The following is a 16,746-nucleotide window of genomic DNA, read 5'->3' as shown; positions in this document are numbered from 1 at the left end:
CAGGAAGTCCCTAAATCCAGATCCAAAGCTTTGGGGAAACCCCGACCTCTGCCTGTGGTCACATAGCTACTGCACTCATGCCTCATCTCTCATGTTCTGGCCACTTTCTTTTCTCAGCTTTCCAGAATTTACAAAGGACCTGCACTGGCATTGGCCCAGCAAGCTAACTAAACACAGCATAAACACCAAAACCGCTTTCCTAAGGGTAAATCTGGAAACAACAGGATCTCATAGCTCTCATACCTCTCTTGGGAGGGAGATCCATGGCAACAGAAGGTTGGGATTTCAAGTACTCACCTTTTAGCCTAAGTGCTGTGTGCCATTTAGCCTACCCTGGTTAATTCATCCCAACTGCTGCTCTCCCTCCATTCAATGGCAATTCCCCACAGCATTTCCAAAAGCACTGTAGAGCCCAAACAGACTTAAGAATGAAACAAACCCCTTTTCTTAACAGACATGCACTGAAAACAAAGAAAAAAAACACCCCAGCATATCTAGCATACAAGCAAATAAACAGCAATAACAGTGTATCTTTATTTAGATTTAATTTGACATTTATCACAGTAATATGCACAAAAAGAAAAAAGTACCAAAATACGAAACTCGTAGCATATAAAATAATCAAATATATTTCATATTTAGTGAAATATTTCTACAACACATCAGTGGGACTACCCTGGGCAGCCCAACCCTGTAAATATATATATATATTTATAGCTGTGTTATATAAAATACTGTATATAGAGAAAGCACTGAAACTTATCACCAAAATAGAAAATAGCTCGAAATACAGATAGTTCAGGTTTGCTGGATATACCCACTATTGAAAAGAGGTTCAAACCCACTGCAGGAGGTAAAGTTCCAGCTGAGATGCTCTGGCAGGCAGGGGATGGCAGGGGTGGGCTGGCACACTGGATCAGCTGGCAGGAGTGTGGCTGCTGATGGCCATGAGATGACAAAGCTTTCTGATCCTCACCCAGAACCATCAAGAGGCTTCCAAAGGGAGAATGCTGTCGGTGCTTACAGCTGATGCCAGGGCCAAAGTGGTTTTGCTAAATCAGAGCTACAGAAGCAGCTCCTGTTCCTGCAGCACAACTGAAACCCTTAAGGACCCAGCTGCAGCAGGACTGGCTGTCAGCAGATCCACAACATCACAAGGATATTATTCTGAATTTTAAAGATGCCTCTTCAGCAGATAACAGCAATTAATTCCCATTAGGTTTTGAAAACATAAAAAGCTGTGTTTGTGCAGGGCCAGGCTCCCCTAGGCAATACTGTGTGTCACAGGAAGCAGCAACCCTGCTGCTCCCAGACTGTGGCACCAAATTAAATGCTTGTCCTAGCCAAAAGTCCCACCTCCCACCTGAGGGTCATCAAGGGTTGTACTTCAGAACCCAATTGTAGACAGGTATAAAAAAATATGGCATTCCTGGCAGCAGCAATGAAGTGCAGCTGGAGTCAATAACCTGCACCAGCTGTGGCCTGGGCACTGCAGGAGCTTCAGGCCGGGTGCTGGGTGGGCAGGAATAAGCACAGCTCCTGGTGGCAGGGGCAGCCAAGGGCACTGCATCTCCTGCTTTCCAGACAAAACACTTCTGTGCCTGTTTGCTGTTTTTTGGCCTGGTGAAATGACTGATTTATTTACTTGACTACCTTCACAGGAGGGCAGCCAAGACTTGCCCAGAGAATTCCTTCTCAGAGGGTTTTGAGCCCCAGCACTCATGCCAACCCCACAGTGGGAGCCCTCCCAAACCTTGTTCCTGTGCTTCTGCCACGCCACTGCAGAGAAGCCTGTAACCCATTAATAATTCTGCAAATGCTCTTTCTCATCAAGCCAGCAGTTGCGTCCCTAATTACATGGCAACAATACTATGCTAACAGGATGAGCTGTAATTCCTAGGTGGTATTAACATTGCTGTTTTACTCCGAGTCACTTCCTGGTAATGGCCATTTGAATGTGGCAATATCAATTAAGTGAATATAAATGCTTAGCCTCTGGAAAAATCATTAATAAAAATCTCATTCTGATAGCCTCTGATCACAGCTAAGTACAACTACTCATATGAGGCCACTATAAAAAGTATTTTTCTCATCAGAAGAAATTCATAAGGTTTTCCCAACTGTTTGTAGTAAAGAGGACACTATATAGAAAAGTCCAGAAAATAAGCACACGTTTGTTTCTCAAAACCCATAGATAAACATGACAATATCTCTAAATTACTGGCTACAAACAGGATTTCATTTATGTCTACTCTAGCTGTAGCCTGGTATAAATGTTTTCAAAGCAACGCGTTGCTGTTTCATCTGGAACAGCTGCACAGGATTTCTTTGATATCAAGCTCTTGTGTGGGGATGGCATTTCAATTTCTCTATGCCTCCAAACTGCTGAAACTGGAAGGAAAAGACATTTAGTAGAACAGACGTTTTTCATGGGGGAAAAAAAAAAAAAAGCAGCATAATTTGGCCTTGAAAGCAGTACTAAGAAATAATCTATCACTGCTGTGGTGACAGAACCATGCTGCGCCTCGCTCATCTCTGTTTCAAAGGAGACAGGGAAACCAGCCTGTGGTCTTGCATGGGTCCCCCACAGTGTTGTACCTGGCACTCCCTGGGCTCACACGCTGCACCCAGGGCCATCAGCTGTCCCGGACACACGGCAGGCAGGTGACCTGGACACGGAGCAGGGGCGCCTGTGCTTTCATCCTGACTCCCTACACTAGCCCATACCTCCCTCCTGTGCTCCCCCATGCCCATCGGTACAGGCAGCTGAGGGAGGTGTGCTCCTTCCCCTTCTCCGCCACTCCTTCCCAGGCTCCTGGAGCTTGGCAGTTCCCAGCACAGCAGGTTTGAGCTGCACGGGGCTGCAGGACATCCCAAATCCCCAGGGCTGGTCGTGACAGGCAGCTAAAGAAGATGCTGACCTACATCATCCACTAGATACACTTTCTTAAGCAGTGAGCAAAGGTTTTTTGGGTTGCTCATTGCTGAGAAACCACAAGCGCTGCCTGTGAAGGCACAGAAGTGCAAACCCCCTGTCAGGCACTCGTTGCCCACTGGTTTCATGAGTCAGAGGCAGGAATCAGTGATACATCTCTTGTTCACAGCACTCAGCATGAAAGAGCCCCATGCAGTGCCTGAGAGGAGGGGGTTTGCCCTGCCTGCCTGCCTGCCTGCAGAGCCAGCCACCACTGCTACACACACTGAAGAAGTACAGCTCATATTTATCTTTCTTTAGGGAGATAGGCTGGAAAAATCTGGGACACTAGGAAGAACTGGCAGGAGGGATGCTGGGATAATGCAGGGAGAAGTGGCAACACCATTATCTCCAGACAGGATCTCTCTCTCAAATATTCATGTGGGTTTGTTGGCCTTGCTTCATAAATATTTTCCAAACAAAGGTTTGTTTGTGAACACTGTCAAAGTAGGCCCCAAGGAGTCTTCTTAGTGACCTCCAAAAAGTACATTTCCTATGGCATTGCCCTGTGCATGTCTTGTCAGACAGCTGCTTTGATGTGCAATGTTTGCTAGAAAAAAAAAGCAGTAAAAGTTGATAAAGGCTGCTGAAAAATCCAGGGACTCCGTTTCAAAATTTGATGAACTGATAAAAACAATTTCTGCCAGGGCCATTGACCTCTCACTTGCTTCCAACAAAGGGTCTGGCAGCTCCTGTGTGGCCCTGCCAGAGGGCACTGCCTGCAGGCTGAAGGATGCAAAGCAGCTCACCTCTCCAGACTACTTACTGCTTTCCTGCCTCAGCACTGTCAATGCCCACAAATGGGATTTCTTCCCTGTCCATCTGCCCCAGAACGAGGTGGTGCTTCTCCATGTTTATGACACACTATAGAGAATAAATATCATTAGGTAAGAGGGAAAACTGCAAATTAGATTGGTCCCAGCTCCCCCATCAGCATGGGTAAGCATCCTGCTGGTAAACTCCTACCTTCAGAGACTTCAGTGTCTGCAGCCCAAAGGAAAAGGGTTGGTCGTTGTCTTCTGAAAAAAACAAGACAATTCAGATTTATACATTCAAAATGCCTTCCTGGGCTTTTTGTCAATGACTCCATCCTTCCTTTGTGGTTCCTCTGCTAAACAAAACCCTGTTTATAAAGGGACTGACTCCAGAGGAGAACAGGAGGGCACAGGATGACAGGAGGGCAGGCAGATGTGCCTGCAGAGAGATGCAGTGGTTGCTCTGTCAGCATGGCAAAGCCAAGCTTGCTGAAAATATCCTCCCCCTTCCTTCTGGGGGCCAAACAAGAACTTACTTTATTTTAATTTTAACATCTTCCTAAAGCTTTGTATTTCCTGCTGGGATATGGGGAAGTCGACTCCAGCCCATAGCAGAGGACCAGAGGGTTATAAACTCACCCACAACGAGGACAGCACACTCCACTGGGACTGCTCCCACCATGAGGGACAGACACTCGATCTGGCCGATGGCTTTCACCTTGTTTGGCAATGAACCCACCTCGTCTTCAACAGGGAGTGCTTTGAGATGCTCCTTTAACCTGTGGGCATTGAAAACACTCCTAACATCAAATGGCCATGACTTAGCTGTTCCAGCAAGGAGTAACTGGTGTTTGGAGGGTCCTTACACCTGAAGTGCTCTTAGCTTGCTCGTTTACCATGCTGGTTTTGGAAAGCTGCTTCCCTGGCAGTCCTCTGTGGGTGCTCTGCAGTAGTCCACAGGCACATCAGACCACAGCATGACCCACAATACAGCCCTGGGACTGCCCAAGCACAGCTCTGTACTGCATTTTGGGTTTTACCCGAGGAATCTTTTTCCTACATTTTCTTGAGATTTGGGGAATCCAAAATTGCTTCTAATGCAATGTGGCTGTAATGAAGGGTTAGTTCACTCCAGCTTCCACCAGTGGAGCTGACACTGTGTCCCTGTGGAATCACAGAAATGTTGAGATTGGAACAGACCTCTAAGATCACCGAGTCCAACAGTTAACCCAGCACTGCCAAGGTCACCACTAAACTGTGTACCCATATGCCACACTCACAAATATTTCAAACACTTCTAGGCATGGTGATGCCACCATCACTTCGCTAAGGAGCTTGTTCCAAAGCCTGACCACCCTTTCAGTGAAGAAATTTTTCCTGATAGCCAAACAAAACCTCACGTGTCACAACCTGAGACGATTTCCTCTGGTCCTGTTGCTCATTACCTCACTCGATTCTCCTTTCATGAAGTTGTAGAGAGTAACAAGGTGTCCCCTGAGTCCCTTTTTCTCCATGCTAAACATGCCTCACATCCAGGGTGGCCTAATCTGTGTTTGTTAGTTTGTTAGGTGCTGCTGCTGGGTTTGTTCAGAGGAAATGGGGACAGATCAAGCACGTTCAGCCCAAAGAAAAGAAAAAAGGATGTCAGAGATACCTCAGGTACAGCTTCTATCTACACCCTTTAAACTAGTCTGACAATACTTATTAATTATTTAGCTTCTGTTTCTCATTTAAACTGAACAAGAATGCAATGGAAAGGCCATTTGAGGCACTGATCTCTCTCTCGGATAAAAGCCATATCAATTTTCAGCTATTTGAGGTACCTTTCTGCTGAGCCACATTGCAGCAGTGTGTGTGTGTGTGTGTGTGTGTGTGTGTAGGACTGTCTGTCTTCCATCTGTCCTTGGGGGCCAGCCCCCTCAGAGGCTCCAGGACTGAGGTGGACATTGCCCACACCATTTAGCACAGGTTCAAGGACAGTGAGGGGTCGCAGGGAAAAGGAGCTGCATCCCCTCTGCTCTTTTCTTGGAGTCTGGCCTTAAAAATCAGTAGGAATGTATCAATCAGAAGTTTATGAGTTCTGTGGCCACCTCCTGCACCTCCTACAGCTACACAGAGTTTTTCTCATACTGGCAACCTGTGAGCCTACCCCGCTGCTTTTCTCAGTGTGAGGGTGAGAGAGTGACAGGCATCATGACAAGACACAAAAATTTTTTGAAAAAGAAGGGAGGAATTGAGCCTGAGCATCAAACACAAGTGCTGCTTTGAGGCACTGAGTCCCCTGAGACCTGGGCAGCAGAAACAGGCTCTGATCTCTTTCTTCAGTGCTCTTTGAAGGACAGGGCTGCTGCAGCAGAGCAGTGCTGCAAGAACTGCCCTGGACATACAGAAGAAACACAGGGAATAGAGTAACTGTCCCGGAGCATGAAATCCCTCCAAATGCCATCGTGTGGCCATCCCAAGCTTGGCTGAGCTCCTTCACAGATTGTGACACGTTTGTAGTAAGCACAGCCACCGTCCAGTCACTAAGCACTATTGTGCAAAGAAGTAATTAATGTTAGGACAGGAAGAGGCACCATTCATTCTGGGCTGTGCAGTAGTGCTCAGTGAGCAGGTGCAATTTTCTCTTTTTTCATAATTACTGCAAATTAGCTGCAAAAAGCAATGACTCCATGGGAATAAAGTGCCAAAACCTCCTTGATATCCTCTGAGATGATGCTTGCTCCTGTTTGTCAGAGATGAGAGAGAGTTTTGCTGCAAATCGCTGTCAGTTACCTCTCTAATAATCCATAAGTACATTTCCTTTCCCTTTAACCAGGAGAAATTTGTAACTGGGAGCAGCATCAGACACCCAATTCTGAGAACATGCATGAACACAGCTTCTTTACACTGGGTGCTGGGCCAGCAGAGCTGCAGCCACTGTTTGGGGGGCATGTCCAGCAGCCTGGTCCCTGCCCTGCCCTGCCACAGGAGCTTGCAGAGCTGGGCTGGGCTGCAGCCCCACACCTGCCCTGGGACACAGAAGGCTGGGGAAGGTTCAGCTGTTTCATGAGGCACTGAGTGACAAGCTGGCAGTGCAAAAATGCAAATGCATCCAACCCTCCGAAAGGATTCCCTCAGAGGTGAATAGGATGGTACCAGTGGTTTTTCTATTCCATCTCCCTGGCCTTTAAGATTGGGACAGGAATTGGTTGTAACAGGGGGGCTGGGGCTTGCCCAGTCACAGCCCAAAGCACTCCCTTCTAGAATGGCCATCACTGACATGAGCAAAGCCCCCAACCCAGGACACTGCTTGTGCTGCCAGGTGCCATGCTCCTGCAAACAGAAATCCAGATGGATACTTACCCTAGCCTGTCCAGGCAGGCAGATGACATGAGGTTGTGCTGCGAGCCAGTGTCCACCACAGCCTTCAGCTCCTTCCCTGCACACTGCAAGATCAAAAAGAGATAGGAAATGATATGTGGGATGCAGGATGAGCACCAGAGTGTCCAGGAGCTCTGGTGCCCATGAACTCTCCTCATGGCAGCCCATCCTTGCTCTCCTGTATGCCCAGGTGCATGTAGGGTCCTGAGCCCTTCCTGGCTCATTTGCCCCTGCAGAGAGCAGATGGGGCAGCCCCAGGCAGGAGGGAATACTGTGGGAAATACAAATGAGAGTGTGGCTAAGGAAGAGAAATGTGAAATTACCCTTGGGCAAAGAAAATAGGGATGGCACTTGAGGAAAACAAGCAGGCTATGAGCACAGGGATTTGCCATGGATAATTACACCCCAGCATTTCATCATGCTAGCTATCCCCTCCACCCTGATGTGTAAGGGAAGAGACATATCAGACCAATTTTCTCTGTGATTCCCAGGTGGGCATCTCTGCCACAGCAGCCTGGAGCTGCAGAGGGAGCGTATCCCCACAGCTGTGACAGTCCTGTGGGAGCACAAACCTGACTGGGAAACATGGAGAACAAGATCACAGCCTGAGACTGTTGGAAGTAAAATCTGCAGCAAAAAAAAACCCACAGAAGACTGGGGAGGGAAAATTACCTGGCAGCTCACCACTATGAGCTCTTCATCTTCTGTTTTCCCTGAGCTGTCCAGTTTGGTTTGGTTCAGCTTGTTGGTCTGTGATGAGAGATCACCCTTCGGAGTCCAGCTGCCTCGACTGCCTCGGAACTTGGATAAATTTGTCTCCATCAGGCGCTTCTGCAGGATGTTATGTGGTTGCTTTAAGAAAGAACACACACAGAGGAGCAAGGTGAGGTCAGAGGAAAGCCACACAGTGGCCTGTGTCACCAGACTGCCTGTGGTGCCCATGGGCCTGCCCTGCTCTCATGGGACAGAGGCCCTAAAGTCTCACTCTCCCCAGTTCTCAGACTAAAGTTATTCTTCTAGCTAGGTCTGGCTTACCTGTCTTTGATTAGAAGGAGCTTTGTTTTGCAAAGGGAATAAAACTTTCAAACTATTAACCTTTGAGACCTTGGAGGGATGCCTTTTGTTGCAGTGTGCTTTATGGTTTATCCCTGAATCCCTGGTCCTTCCCCTGGGTTTCTCCTTCAAGTTGTGTCAATCCTTCCTCCTCTTTTCCACCCAGAACCCTGCCAATCTCCAGAGCCCTGTCTGTCACCAAAAAAGGACCTTCCCCTTATCCTGGAGAAATTCCTAAGGAGCGTCGAGTGAATGGCTGATTTAAAAGATGCCCTTCACCTTTTGGAGAGTATTGGCTGCCCAGGTGCCCTTCTTCCCTTGAGACCCCCCCTTACCCACCTGACTGGTGAGTCTCCTGCCCCTTCCCATCTCCCCTCCCTCTGATAAAACCCAGGGGGATAGCGCAGCTCGGGGAGTTCTGGCGGGGCAGTTGCTGAATTTGGAAACCTGTAAGCTACAATAAAACTCTGGATTGAAACCCCCACCAGAACAGACTCTCTTCTTCACTATTAGTCTGAAAGTCTCTCTGACAGAAGGATTTCTGGAGAACTACCTCTGCAAAGGTAGTTCCCACTCACTGGCTCTGGAGCTCCAGGCAAGTCCAGGCTTGTCCTCACGTGGTCGACCCCACAGCTCACAGCACGTGGCTGGCCAAAGGTGTCTTTGTAGGTGACACTGCAACAGCTGCCTTCTGTGCTAAGATGCTGGGGTTTTGAGCAAGCCCAGACTGGTTCCATCCTGACCTGCTGGTAACACCAATAGCCTTTCTTTCACAAAACTCAAATTCAAGGTTTGATTGCCTGTAGGAATCCAAACAAGTCTGGCCTTTTCAAGCTGGTGCTTCATCCATAACTGCCTTAATCTCCCAATGAAGGGAATTCTGTAGTGATGTGAAAAATTAGGATGTAACAGATCACCCTTCCAATGATATTCACCACCTAAGTATGAAGAATGTCTAAAATGATCCTCTGTGCCTTTTTCCCCTGTACTTTCATTTAGCTGCTAAGGGTGGCTAAATGGGACCAATCATGAGTGTCACACCACAAGAAGAAAGTGAGAGGAAGGAAAGAGGTAAGATGGACTGAGGCAGGTAGGTATTCTCCCAGAATTCCCAACACTTCTCTCTTCCTCTGTCATTTTCATTTACTCTGGGAGGAGTATGTTGCCTCTCAAGACCTCCTCCAGCCTCTTTCCCAAAAGCCTTTTTTTTGTTTAATGTTCATCACAGATGGATGCACACACTCTCCTGGAGGTGAAATGACTCTGCCTGATTATCTGCTCATTTCTCTGCCCAGCTAATCTACCCTCCCCATTAATGTCTTTCCTTCTGATTTTAATTTGTTCATGGTGAGGCATTTTTACTGGCTTAGTCCCGAATTTTTGCATTCATGTTAAACATGCCTGCGTGTCTGCAGGGACATCTGAACCAGCAAACTTCCTCATCCCAAGGGAATATCAGAGTCAGGATAGCTCTGAAAACCTCGGGCCAGGGCTCCCCAAGTAGGCCATTGCCCACCCTCATGCACAGCTTGTTAAATAACACCACTTACAGAAGTCTAATGCAACCTGGCATCATCCTAAAATAACTGCAGCCACACTGGCGCTGCAGAACCCGCCGTGGGTGCAATGCGGGCAGTGGAGCTGGACCTGGCTGATGGGACGAGGCAGCTGCAGCCAGCACCAGTGGTCACTGGGACATGTCAGCTCCTTGCATCCCCACTTTCCTCTGTTCTGATTTCAGCTATAAAATAAATGAAATAAAATCCCATGGCCGTTTTGGGTTGCAGGTGCTATGTCTGACCAACCCTCTACAGAGTGTGTCCTGTGTGTAAGCTGTAACTCCTGATGGGGAGGAATGAGATCAGACATTGTGCTGTCTAACCAGTGAGGCCAAACAGCAGAAACCAGTTTTACTTAACTAGATTAAAGGCAGGCAGACTGGCTGCATTGGTACTGGGCCCTGTGTGGAGGGACAAGCAGATCAGCTTGGAGGTGTAGGCTCCCTTGTATGAGGCAGGAGCTCTAGGTGCACAATTAGCACTGTGATGACCTCCAGTGCTCCTCACCAGAGCAAAAATGCAAGCCAGGGTTTTCTGACAGTGGATGGGATGTTCTTTTCACCCTTTATGTTTGACTGCAGCTCAGGAACACAGCCTGGAACACAAATTCTTCACATCATTTAAAAACAACAAAAGAAATTATAGGGGAGTGTAGAAGTAAATTGATGAAGTTCACCCAGCTGGCCAGAAGACAGCCTATCACACAGTGGTCATCTCCTTGTGCCCAGCCCCACTCAGGCAGGACCAAGAGAAATTTCTGAATGGAATCATCCAGGACAGTCTGGGTGCTCTTCTGATCTGCCTGGCCTCACTCTCCAACACACTCCTCATTGCTGTTTTAACTGTCATCTACCATTGAAATCAACCTAATTTTTTTAAACTACAAGTTCTTCTATGGATTGTTAATCAGTAGCATACATGGGTTTTCCCAAGCCCCGGTTTTTATGAATCTTATATGAGACCCATCACCAAAAGGAAAAATCCATCACTCAGCAGACACAAATTACCAGCAAAAATGGGATTGTCTTTTGTTGACACTTGCCCTTTTGAAAACTACAGCAAATCCTGCCTCTGGGGGGGACAAATATTCCTTACATTGTGCTCCAGTATAGAAATAATCTGGCGAGAGGGGGCTGAAAAGATTCCCTGTAGCATCATCCTGTCTCAAGCTATTAATTAGTTTGCTTTAACTTGGATTACCCTTGACTCTTGTGTGCAACAGAGTGAGGAACGTTAGTCACAGAGATGACTCAAGTGATGGATATGTACTTGGTAAATGGATAATGTGCCAGGGGACATTTAAGAAAGCATATTTTTCTGGCAGACTGCAAGCAGACCATGTCTGGGAGGGAGGGAGAGAGGAGGAAAACCTCTTGACACCAGTATGAAGGCAGCTGTGTTCCCCCTCCAAGGCGGGTCTGGCAGTGTTTGAAGGAACCCAGATTACTTGGTATGATATTCCTTTGCATTGCAAAAAAAAAAAAAAAACTCTTGAAAGGTTTATAAAAATATAGAATGTTACATTTCATTGTAACAGAAAAAAAAAAAAAACCAGTTTCCCTAGTATCAATCAGCACTATATATATACAAATCAGGATTTTTTTTCATAAGATATGCCCATTTCCAACCCCAAGATTTGCAAAAACCCATGATCACCTAAAAATGTCACAGGGAAACCTAAAACAGCAAGTGGAGAGACTATCTATTGCTGACCTTTTTTACCACTGTCTGTCAAAAGCACAAATATTTCTGGCCAACTTTTTTCCTCTCTTTTTTATAAACAAGTGCATTGCTGCATCTTCCAGTATTCATTTCTCTGGCAGGTTTCCCTCTATTTGCCTTCTAGATCTGGTGATAACAAGACCTATCAACAATTTCACTCAGGTGGAGATGAAGGTCAGGGAAGACACCAGCTCCCCCCCCTCCACAAACCCATCTCAGGAGGTTTGCCCTCTCTTCTGTACCTAGACAGTAGGGGGGAAGAAGGAGTTTTAATCCATCAACAGAGCCAATGCCAAGAAATAATCAATTTTTCTCTCTTCTTCCCATCCTTCATCCAAATTCACATGTTCTACCAGCATCCTGTGCTGTCAGCCCCTCTCTTAGGGTGATGAGGTGGGACAGAGCTGTCCCCTGCACCCCCATGTGCCCAGGCAGCAGCCAGCTCTCTGGGCAAGGCAGTGCACACAACATCAGAGCTTCTTGCATTTCTGAAAGGACACACCAAACTCTGGGGCATACATAACAGGAGCTATGCATCACCCAGTGCTGCACCAGTTATGGGAAGCTGGGGCTGGGGCCACAGGGCACCCAGGGTTGTGCTGAGGGTGTCCAGGGGAGGTCTGAGGGCATGATGGAAACGAGAAATGTTTTTGTTGCAATTGCTGCTTTGTTACTGTTTATAACTCTGTTTCCCAGGTTGTCAAATGATGTACAACTATTCCAGACAGAGCTGCTCCAAACAGGTATGGTGGCTCTGGGGGGAAGGGACAAGTGTTAGAGCACCAGGAGGAGCTGCAAGAGCCAGCACTGTCCAGGTTGGGAAGGGGGCCATGGTTACCCTGCCAGGAAGCCCACATCCCAGCTAAAGACCATCTCATGCCAATTTTTTGGGCATCAGGAAAGATGCTAATAGTGGGAAGAGTCATCAAAACAAAGCCATTTCTGTTCTCTACATCCAGCCCAACATTTGTCAAATTCAGTGTATGCTTTGCTATCACTTGGTCTCATACCAGACAGAGTGGAGTCTATAAAAGGAGCAAGGAGCTAGAGCTCAGTCTGAGCCAGAGTAATTCCCTCGAAATGATGAGAGCATTGAAATGGATGATTGCAACAAGTATTTATTGAACCTGCCTGTGCACAGCATCACCAGGAGAGCTGCTTCAGGAGGTGAGTAATGACACACAGACAAGAGAACACCGGCACACCCACCCTGGTGACCTGCTGCTACTTTGCTGTGCACAGCATCCCCTGCACCATGACCAAAAGGAAGGGGATTTCTCCCCCAAAACTGGAATGCTTGCTGCCAGCTGCCACAGTGACAGACAGGATCTGTTCTCACCACCTGTCGCTATCTCTGAGGAGCTGTTCCCCCGTCTCTGCTCCTGCCAAGGCTGTGGGAAAACCTCCATGGGAAACTCTGCATTAATAATGCCAGTCACATCAGAAGCCCCTCCACACACGTGCCCACAGCTGCCATACAGCTGAAGGCACAAAAAACATGCTGCTTTGTGAGCAGATGCTCAATTATTCACAAGGAAGCCATGCAAACACCTTGGGCCAAGACCTCTGATCAGCCTCTGGATCATGCAGCTCAGTCCCTCTGGGCATGGGCATCTCAATTTGGGGCCACACCAAAGTGAAGTCCCATATTTTGGAAGGTCTCCGGTTTCCGAGATGCACAATCTCCCGCTCTTCCGGGGGACAACCCTTGTGACATCCAGGCAACCACAGCAGTGGGGACACACAGTGTGTCCTCTCACAGCAATGCCCTTTCCCACCCTGGCTATGTGAGGGGTGAGTCCGGCAGCTTTACTTCACTGCAACACAACCCACGGACACATCTCTGAAATTCACAGAATCTTCTCTGGGGCTGTAGGGATGAGCATGTGCTCTCACGTTGGGGACTCCCTGCACACCCATGGGGCAGGAGGCTTTGGCCAAGGGAGTGCTGGCCACATGTGCCCACTGTGCCATCACCCCCACTGTGGCACGGGGACAAGGGGGATTTTGCAGTGGGGTGGCCCACACCAGCTGGGTTCTCACCCCATCCCCATCCGGAGACCCACCCCAGTCACAGCAGCCAGATGGGTATCTCACCTCTGCCACATTGCACCTTTTGTTCTTGGAGGGGATTGAGAGTTGTGGCCCTCCCCGGGGCTTTGACACCTCCCCAGAGAGAGGCCTCCATGCAGATCCTCCTTGCAGGGGCTGTGGGGGCAACAGGGGTGATGCTGCAGCCACAGCACAGGAGCAGGGAGGACAGCTTGAGTGACATTTGTGTCCAGGGTGGTGTCAATGATCCCATGCTCTGCCCCCGGAGCTGGTACAAAACCTGGTCCTTGTTGTGCAGGGCAAAGGCCTTCAGTGCTCAGTGCCCCTGGCTCCTGCTACTTGTTAATTCCTGTCTGGGCAAAGCAGAATCCATATCAGGGACTCAGTCCCACTCACTGAGAGACACAGAGGCACAAAATGTCATTTAGACTCTGCCCATAATGGTAATAATGCCATACATCTCTGAAAAGCACTTCAGATTCCTGTGAGCCTTTCCCTGGGCAGGAGCTTCACTTTCTACAATTGCAAAATACTTGGATATCAAAAAAGAAAATCACCTCCATGTACACTGCAAAGAACAGCCAACTCACTCCACTTGTCTCAGGCAGGCAGAGCCAAGCCTAACCCAGCTGAGCAGGAAGGCTCTGACAGAACAAAACACTAAAAATAAAAAGATTGACTTTGGTTTTCAGTAAAAGCCATATCAAGCATCGAAAAAAGGCAAATACTGTTTTACAAGGTGCAAGATCTTTTCAACACCTGGACAAAAAAAAGCCTAAAGGAGCTTTCTCTGGTAGATATGTTATTTAAATTTCACTCCTTATGTCAGAACTTTTTATGTTACATTGAAGTACCCTTCCCCATTAGAGAAAGCTGAAACATTTGTACAGTATTTAAAAATGCTCTCCAGCCCCCAGACATGGTGAATAACACCAAGTACAGGATCACATAGATCACTGTTTACATAAATATTTTAAACCTACAGTTATGTCTCTTCAGTTTAAAAAACCCCATATATATATATATTAGCCTTTACTGAAGCATGATCTTGACAGTTTTATACTTTGAAATACCAGTGACTATACTTTACTGAATCTTTATGATTGTGTGTTGTGTGTCTATGTAGATCACAGGCCAACATGTGTATATGTATGCATTGTATGAAGCCATTTTAACTTACTGTGACCCAGAGAGGGATTTTGTACTGCAAACAGAATGCCATTTTCATTTAAAAAAATTTAAAAAATTAAAAAAATTAAAAAAATTTTAAAAAAGCTATTAACTCTGAGTGCCAGACATTTAAAAGTACTCACTAGAAGAAAACAACTGTGGTTATAGCCAGCATCATATTTCTACTCCCTTCCTTTTACATACAAAAGTCTCATTTTTTACAATCACTTTCCACACGCAACCAAATTCTCCTAAAAGAAAAACAGCGTGAAGAAAAAAATCGACACCGCCCCACCAGCTTCTTAAGTCCCCTTCCAACAAACGCAATAGAGCCTTACAGTATCTTTCGAAGTGCCCAGCTTCTTCAGCCCGTCCAGAGGGAGGAGATCCGCAGAATCCTTGTGAATAAACTGAACCGCCTGCTTCATTCTCCTCTGCTGGCGGAGAGACGCCGCTTCCCTTATCTGCACTTCTTTCCTGCCCGGCTCCGTCAGGATCCCGGAATAAAACATCTCTCTGCCCGCCAGTGGCTGGCTCCTTGAAGATGCGCGGAGCTGCGCTGGGGGATGCTGTGCCGCCTGCGCTTTATAGCGGCAGCCCGGTGACGTGAGGAGGCCGGCAGGTACAGCACGGCACCCACAGCGCCGGGCTGCTCCCGGGGGATAATAACATCCCTGCCTTTTCTCCCCGCCGCCTCTCCCGACAGCAAGGCTAGCCACAGGCTAGCCATGGCTCTCAAAGCCCTCACGGACACAAGAGAGCACCAGAGCACCAGCAGGGCGCTTGGAGAGCTGCCCACAGCGCCGGGAGCCAGCGCAGCCCCGGCCAGCCCCGGCAGGCACGGCGGATTGCCCTGGGTGGGAGCTGAAGTGTCACCACGGGTGACAGTGTCACCCTGCCCAGCACCAGGGTGCTCCTGGGGGCTGCTCCCCCCGTGCTGGGGCGGTGCAGCCCCGCACGGATTGTGCCGCTGCCCGTGGGAAGGGTGGGTGCCTTAGGCGTGGGGCAGGCTCGGGGTGCCCCTGGGCTCATCACAGCGCTGCCAGCAGCAGTCTGAATCATCACTGTTCACTCCAGTGCCCAGGGAAACTGTCACAAAAGTTGTCCCAGCCAAACTGGGGCACCTTAAATGTGGTTTTACACAGGGTTTCTGTACACATCAAATGTCCAGGTACAGCACAATTTGACTAATCACAAACACCCACACCACAGATTGTTCATCAAAGCAAAAACTTGTCAAAGCAGCTATATTTTTGCAGCTTTTGCGCTGCTTGCCCAATGACCCAGATGTTGTTGGAGTCAATTTTGCTGTAGTTACTCACCTTTGATCCCAGACAAAGCTGGGAGATGTGTTAGAGGATGCTGGCATTACCTTGGCTGTTTAGAGGTATCCTTTATTCTTCATGGGCAGCTCTAGGCTTCCAAGAAGCAAAGTCCTTTTTTCTGGGGCCAGGCTGTCCTTTAACTTGTTTTATTTAAGCATGAACAAAGTCTCCAGTAAAATTCCTACTCCTCTTTCCACCGTGTACAATATGAACCAATACACATTAACAAACTTAATAGGGTTTCATACTGTAAAGACTACTTAATGTAATAATTACAGAAGGTAATTTTCTTAGCAGGACTCACAGCACATTTGGGTTTCTTTCACTGCAACAGCGAGTGAGGACAGCAGGTGCTTCCCTGAAATTTCTGCTTTCCAAGTAATTTCTTGCATGGAATAAGTGCAGAAAAAGTGCAGCTCTGCTTCAGAGACAGTACAGATCTGTAAACACTCCACATGGGTTTGGTTCTTGTTAAATTGAGAGAGACCTTTGATGTGCTAGGCAAAGCACCAGAAAAGCAGAGCTTAACCCACGATTTATGCCAAGCCAGACTTCCAGGACACTTCCTGCCTTTCAGAACTGGGATACTGATTCTCCTTTGCTCTCCCCCAACAACAGAGCCTGGGTTCACACTTTCTGCTCACTGAGACACCACTGGCACCCTGCAGCTCCTGCTTCTGGCCTGGGGAGTGGGGCTGGCACAGAGCGGGGCTGATGCCAGAACAGCAACACTCTGTGGGTAAACTTACACATCTGAGCTCTGCAGCCATGGA

At 47.8% G+C, this 16,746-nt stretch overlaps 1 protein-coding gene across 3 annotated transcripts; it reads right to left on the bottom strand.

Annotated features, from left to right (window-relative positions):
* Window positions 1-504: 504 nt before the first annotated feature.
* Window positions 505-15,827, bottom strand: NRIP3 (nuclear receptor interacting protein 3). 3 transcript variants are annotated; one of them, XM_063398032.1, is made up of 7 exons: window positions 14,987-15,807; window positions 7,765-7,944; window positions 7,075-7,157; window positions 4,369-4,508; window positions 3,941-3,993; window positions 3,741-3,838; window positions 505-2,391 (listed from the first exon to the last, which is right to left on the bottom strand). In XM_063398032.1, exons 1-7 carry the CDS (start codon window positions 15,158-15,160, stop codon window positions 2,370-2,372), a joined length of 750 nt encoding a protein of 249 aa, XP_063254102.1. In that variant the 5' UTR covers window positions 15,161-15,807; the 3' UTR covers window positions 505-2,369. The 3 variants fall into 3 exon arrangements, with proteins under 3 accessions (XP_063254102.1, XP_063254101.1, XP_063254100.1); XM_063398031.1 differs by lacking the exon at window positions 505-2,391 and adding an exon at window positions 2,421-2,669 and having other exon boundaries at window positions 3,941-3,990; window positions 14,987-15,827; XM_063398030.1 differs by lacking the exon at window positions 505-2,391 and adding an exon at window positions 2,424-2,669 and having other exon boundaries at window positions 14,987-15,821.
* Window positions 15,828-16,746: the final 919 nt, after the last annotated feature.

Source organism: Prinia subflava, chromosome 5, assembly GCF_021018805.1.
Source record: "Prinia subflava isolate CZ2003 ecotype Zambia chromosome 5, Cam_Psub_1.2, whole genome shotgun sequence".
NCBI classification, from domain to species: Eukaryota; Metazoa; Chordata; class Aves; order Passeriformes; family Cisticolidae; genus Prinia; species Prinia subflava.
Note: the sequence above shows the minus strand (reverse complement) of the source record. Positions and strands in the feature narration are given on the sequence as shown.

Bases quoted from the DNA above. Each gene is read 5' to 3' on its own strand.
- NRIP3 (XM_063398030.1), bottom strand. From the start codon at position 15,160: ATGTTTTATTCCGGGATCCTGACGGAGCCGGGCAGGAAAGAAGTGCAG. The intron at 3,839-3,940 runs GTAGGAGTTTAC...TATTCTCTATAG, and splicing joins AGACACTGAAGTCTCTGAAG to TGTGTCATAAACATGGAGAA. The intron at 2,670-3,740 runs GTAAGTAGTCTG...CTCCGTGTCCAG, and splicing joins AGTGCTGAGGCAGGAAAGCA to GTCACCTGCCTGCCGTGTGT.